This window comes from Neofelis nebulosa, chromosome 16 (genome assembly GCF_028018385.1).
Source record: "Neofelis nebulosa isolate mNeoNeb1 chromosome 16, mNeoNeb1.pri, whole genome shotgun sequence".
NCBI classification, from domain to species: Eukaryota; Metazoa; Chordata; class Mammalia; order Carnivora; family Felidae; genus Neofelis; species Neofelis nebulosa.
The window spans coordinates 29509900-29515899 of record NC_080797.1 but is presented as its reverse complement, the minus strand read 5'-3'; the positions used below and the strand labels follow the sequence as shown (position 1 = coordinate 29515899).

The 6000-nt window shown below is 51.1% G+C and overlaps 1 protein-coding gene across 14 annotated transcripts in view; it reads right to left on the bottom strand.

Moving 5' to 3' along the window:
* Positions 1-3896: 3896 nt before the first annotated feature.
* MARCHF10 (membrane associated ring-CH-type finger 10) overlaps positions 3897-6000 on the bottom strand; it is an 83642-nt gene continuing 81538 nt past the window's right edge. For all 14 annotated transcript variants that reach the window (XM_058703327.1, XM_058703337.1, XM_058703331.1 and 11 more), the window contains one exon: positions 3897-4363. In XM_058703327.1, the coding sequence (XP_058559310.1) occupies positions 4214-4363 (150 nt within the window). In that variant the 3' untranslated portion in view covers positions 3897-4213. The remainder of the gene's footprint in view (positions 4364-6000) is intronic.

Here is a 6000-nt window from a genome sequence, read left to right as displayed (position 1 = left end):
CATTGTGCCAGCCTGGGTTGTGACTATGGAAGCTCCCTGCTGCCTATGTGTGGACTCTCAGCTCCCCGTCTTGGCCCCAGGGTCCCCTAGCTCCCCTGCTCAATGAGCCCTTTCTAGCCAGTGGCTCCCACCATACCCTATATTTGTATGTGCTCCCCACCTGCCCCTCCCTCCACCACCTCTCTGCTTACCTGAGCTCCAGCATCCTTCAAGGCCCTTTTCTCCTCCACAAGCCTTCCCTGAACCTTTGGCCCTCCTGGAGCTGGTTAAGGATATTACCCCCTCTCTTAGGCAGTCTGGGAGCCTGGCCTTGGCCAACAGACTTCATCCTGTAAACTTTGGTGCATCACACAAAGTTAGGTTTGTGATGGTTAATTTTATGGGTCAATTCGACTGGGCTAAGGATACCCAGATAGCTGGAAAAGCGTTACTTCTGAGTGTGTCTGTGTTTCTGGAAAAGAGTAGCATTTGAATGGGTCGACTGAGTAAAGAATATCTCCTTCTCCAGGGTGGGTGGTCATCACCCTATCTGTTGATGGCCTGAAAACAACAAAAAGGCAAAGGAAGGGTGAATGTTCTCTCTGCTTTGGCTAGAACATTCGTCTTCTCCTGCCCTCAAAAATAAGCCTTTCTGGGTCTTAGGCATTCAGTTTTTGGTGATTTTTTTTCTTTTTTTTCTTTTTCTTTCTTTCTCTCTCTCTCTCTCTCTCTCTCTCTCTCTCTCTCTCTCTCTCTCTCTCTTTCTTTCTTTCTGATTCTTATTTTTAAGTAATCTTTACATCCAATGTGGGGCTTGAACCCACAACCCTAAGATCAAGAGTCACACACTCCACCGACTGAGCCAGCCAGGCACCCCTGGCCTTCAGGTTTGAACTAGAACTACCTCACAGACTTCACTGGCACTTCAGTTTGCATGTGGTAGATGGCAGGACTTCTCAGCCTCCGTCATTGCGTGAGCCAATCCTTCATAATGAATCTCTTTCCATATATTTATAAATATACCTTATTGGTTCTGTTTCCCTGGAGAACCCTACTACAAGTTTCCTCTCAAGTAATGTGAGGTTAGTAATATCTGCCTCACAAGCTTATTGTGAGTCCCCAGGCCCAGCTTCTAGAAAGTGCTCTATGGGTGGCATCTATATTACCTTGATTTGACTTTTTCTGTATGTATCCTATTGCCGCAGAAAGGCTATGTTCCTAGGGGGCGGGCATCGTTTGTTTTCTGTGTGTCCTTACAACCTGGCACGTGGTTGATGGTTGATAAATGTTTGAGGGTCATGGTGACGGCAAAGGTTTTGTTTTGTTTTGTTTTAATCCATGTTCCATCTACTGTGTCTCAACCTCTAATAGATTTTGACAATATTTACTCAGTTAGAAAGGGGCAATGTAGCCCTTTTCACCAGGGTCTTTTAATAAATGACACTTGATCCTTGAGGCACCTCAGGCCATGAGAAGCCCCATCAGTGGAGCCCTGGGCCACAGCAATGTTGAATTAATGGTGCAGGTAGTGGGGCGCCTGGGTGGCTCAGTCGGTTAGGCGGCTGACTTCGGCTCAGGTCATGATCTCGTGGTCCGTGAGTTCGAGCCCCGCGTCGGGCTCTGTGCTGACAGCTCAGAGCCTGGAGCCTGTTTCGGATTCTGTGTCTCCCTCTCTCTCTGACCCTCCCCTGTTCATGCTCTGTCTCTCTCTGTCTCCAAAATAAATAAACGTTAAAAAAAATTAAAAAAAAAAAAAAATGGTGCAGGTAGATATTAGTTCTGCTGTGTCTTTCCCACTGAGACCTCAGAGGAGGCACTCTGAGGCACCCGAGGAGGGTAAATCCTTGAAATAGTTTTCAAAAAGTCAGTGTTGGCTGGTGTAAACCTGTGACAATCTCAGGGTAGCTGCCTCAAACACTGTCCCATCTTATAGTGGATTGGGCCTGTCAATGTTTATACGGCCACCTCAGATTCCATCAAGCTCTCTATAAAACTTATTTATTTTTTATTTTAGAGAGAAAGAGAGCACAATTCGGGGAGAGGGGCAGAGGTGAGGAGGAGAGAGGAGAGAATCTTTTTTTTTTTTTTTTAATTTTTTTTAACATGTATTTATTTTTGAGAGACAGAGAGACAGAGCATGAGTGGGGGAGGGGCAGAGAGAGAGGGAGACCCAGAATCCGAAGCAGGCTCCAGGCTCGAGCTGTCAGCACAGAGCCTTATATGGGGCTCGAACTCACAAACTGGGAGATCATGACCTGAGCCGAAGTCGGACACTTAACCGGCTGAGCCACCCAGGCACCCGAGAGAGAGAGAATCTTAAGCAGGCTCCTCGCTCAGCACAGAGCCTGACTCAGAGCTCCATCCCATGACCCTAGAATCATGACCTGAGCCAAAGTCAAATGTCGGACCCTCAACTGACTGAGCCACCCAGGCGCCCTAAAACTTTTTTTTTTTTTTTTTTAAATATGTATTGTTCCTTCTTAGACATTTCTCAGTATTGGCTCCTGGACCAATTCTTTAGTCTTGAGTCAACCTTTGAGTGCAGTTGAAAAATAAAGGCCCATTTTCTCATAGAATGATTAGGGCTTGAGGCTGCATTTGTGAATGGAAGAATGTGAGGTTTTAGGAGTTTTATTTACATCAGGGAGATATTTTCAACTGGAATGGCTCTTGTAGATTCTATTAACATTCAAAGGTGTCCCTGTGCTTTGCTCTCAGCTCTTGGAGCTAGGCTGCCTGGCCACACCCACCAGCTTGCAGTAATAGAGTCACTTTAACTGGATCGTGTCAGGGATGGACAAGATTTTGAGGGAATTCAGTCAGAACTCAGATTTCCTAAAACCCTGCCAGCACCATCACTCATCTCAGGTGACCCCGTCTTTGTGGCAAAATCTGCAATGGCTGCTCCTGGTCTTGGAAGGTAGGAGGGAGACATACCTCTTTCTTCTCATTTTCCCTTTCTCTCTCCCTCTTCTCTCTCATTCTGTCTTTTCCTCCATTTTTAGAGAAAATTTATTGAGGTGTATTTTACAGTTATACCACAGAGTTCATCCATTGTGAGCACCCAGTTCGATGAGCGTTAGTAAATTTGTCCAGCTGTGGAAGCATCACCCAGGACCCAGCTTTAGAGCAGCCTCCTCACCCACATCCTCTTGAGCCCGTGTGTAGACAGTCTCTCCTTCTGGTCCCAATCCTGCCACTCCTGATCTATCTCTATAGTTTTGCCTTTTCTAGAAATTGTGTGTAAATAGAATCGTACAGTGTTGTCTTTTGTGCCTGGCTTCCTTCACTTAGCATCATGCTTTTACATGTATTAGAACTTCATTCCCGCCATCTTTTATTATTTTTTTGAACTTTGTCCCTCTCTCATACACACACAAACCTTCTCTGAGCTTTTAATTTTTTTTAATATTTATATTTGAGAGAGAGAGAGAGAAAGAGAGTGCGTGAGGAGGGGAGGGACAGAGAGAGAGGGAGACACAGAATCTGAAGCAGGCTCCAGACTCTGGTCTATCAGCACAGAGCCTGATGTGGGGCTCGAACTCATGAACCGTAAGATCATGACCTGAGCTGAAGTCAGATGCTAAATTGACTGAGCCACCCAGGCACCCCTGACCTTTTTTTTTTTTTCCTTAACCTCACATGTTGGCCTAGTCTTTGGGCCCTACGGTGTCAATAGGAGAGTTGTATGGAGTCCACACACCAAGCCCGACCTAAGTAGGTACTACAGGGGCTGCTGGCCATTCAGCCTGTCACAGTCCACAGGGTCCAGGACATGTCACCGTTATGGTGGGGAGCAAGGAGAGGTGGAGGTGGGGAGAGGGGTGAGATATGCTTCCCTGTCCCCCAAGTTTGAGGCCCTGAGCCTTTGTGCAAAGAGACCAAAACAAAAAACAAAACACACACACAAAAGGAAGCTGGGTGAATTAAGTCCATTTACTGAGGATGTGGCTCGATTCCACTCAGCATGGAGTAAGGCCTGACCAGGTGCCCTCAGCAGAGGGCCCCCCGGGCTGCTGGGCTGGCAGGGCTGCTGGGTCACCTGGGCTTCTGGCTGAGCCAGCAGCGGGGCCACCTGCAGGGACCCAACAAGCCCCGGGCTGCTTGGCTTGCGCTGTCTGGGACTGCACTGGGGCTGCGCCGGTCGCTGCTGCCGTCTGTATTGCTCGGGCCAGACCCCGAGAAGAGAGGGGCACGAGGGGAAAACGGTAATGTAAACACTTTGGTTTCCGTTTCAGTAAAGAGGAGGAGGAGGAGGAGGAAAGGAGGCATACGGGGATGTAGAAGAAGCGGCTGTGGGGCGATGTCTTTGCAGAGCTCCAGGGCCAGCTCCCTTGCTAGACAACGTGGCCGTTGCTATCGTTTCCATCCCCCAGCTCGGAATCTGGAAAGTAAGAAGGCGTCTCAGGCTGTGGAGCCATAGTGGACAGCGAGCTCTGTCAACCAGGGTGTGGCTGGGCTTCCCCTCCTGCCCCCACCCCAGCACCTGTGCCCGGGCATTTGCGCGCACGCATACAAACACTCTCTCTCTCTCTCTCTCTCTCTCGCTCTCTCGCTCTCTCGCTCTCTCGCTCTCTCGCTCTCTCGCTCTCTCGCTCTCTCGCTCTCTCGCTGCAGTGCCGGCAACAGCGTGGATAAGGGCCCGCTCCGCTGTCCGGGGAATCCTCGAATGCCCCTCGGGGCTTCCAGCCAGGCCAGGGCAGAGGGGACTGTAAGCCCCTCCACAAAAGCACATCCTCGCCTGACCTGGTGCTGCAGATGTTTGCAGGGTGAATCCCCAGAGGAGCCTTGCTGCCTCTCAGGGCAATGCCTCCACATAAACCTCTACTTCCTTGCTGGGTGGGGGAATGGGGAGAGGGTTGACCTAGGTCTTTAAGAAATCTTTCAGAGATCAAATGGCTGGAGGTAGAGGGTCCTGGGATGGGAAGACAGGGAGCAAAGAGGCAGTGGGGTGGCAGTGGGGGCCCCGGGGAAGAGGGGGAGTATGGGGGAGTTGTCTTTATTCTTGGGGGAACTCTTGTTCTCAGAATACTTTTCCCATTGGCATCAGGAGTGCTCCCTGACTTATCTGGAAACCACTGAAGAAGGGCAGGGAGCAGGATTAATTGACATCCTGGACCCTCTCTGCCTCTGCCTGTGCTACAAGGAAGCTTCAGCCTCACGAGCTGCCCCTGTGCCCTGGCCTATCCTGTTCTTTCCCCCAAAGCTAGTTGCCTAGACTTGCGTCTATGGGGGTGAGGTGGTTTGGCCCAGCCTTTGGCCTGAAGACCCTCAAGGCTGCACCTGTCCACACCGGTACAGCTGGCTACAGGAGGCATTGTTCCCCTCCCAGGCCTTGGAGTTGGCTGTGGTGACAGTCATTTGTGTCAGTCATTTGTGAAGTGCCTGTTGGGGGGGGGGGGGCCTGGGTCACAGAGCCATATGGCAAGTGGTGGAACTTGGGCACACCCACCCAGGAACTCTCCAAAGCTGCTTTTACCTCAGTGCTGCCGGTGGCATTTGTGTGCTCCAGATCCAGGGGAGGGGGGAACCCAGTGAGAAGCCTGGCATGGGCACCACGGAGCCCCAAAGAGGTTGGCGTCTCCTTGTGCCACCTGGTGGGCCCCGATGTTTCGTCTTTTTCCTCCCTTTTTACCTGAACTGAGCTAGGGCAGCTGTGACTCAGCTCTGGCAACCCAACTTTAAAAAGTGCTGCCGACCAGTTGAGCCATGCCAGGCTGCTGGGGAGCAAAGGAGAGTGTGGCCGGAGGAGGACCGGAGGCATGTGCATCTGTCTGCCTCTGGCTGCCCCGGCTTGTCTGGGTCTTGATTGTGGCCCCGGCCGGAAGCTAGGCAAGCGCGGCACCTGACCAGCGTGCCAAGATAGCCCCTCTGTGCAGGGCCCTCTTCCACCCGGGCTGTATCCCCAGTGTCTGGGATGGTGCAGGGAGAGAAGGCCTAGACCCGCATTTCCAGGGGAGCATTGGCTGCCCCGCGTTGGGGCAGATCCTACAGCTAGTCCCAGCTTCCTGAAGAGGGGAG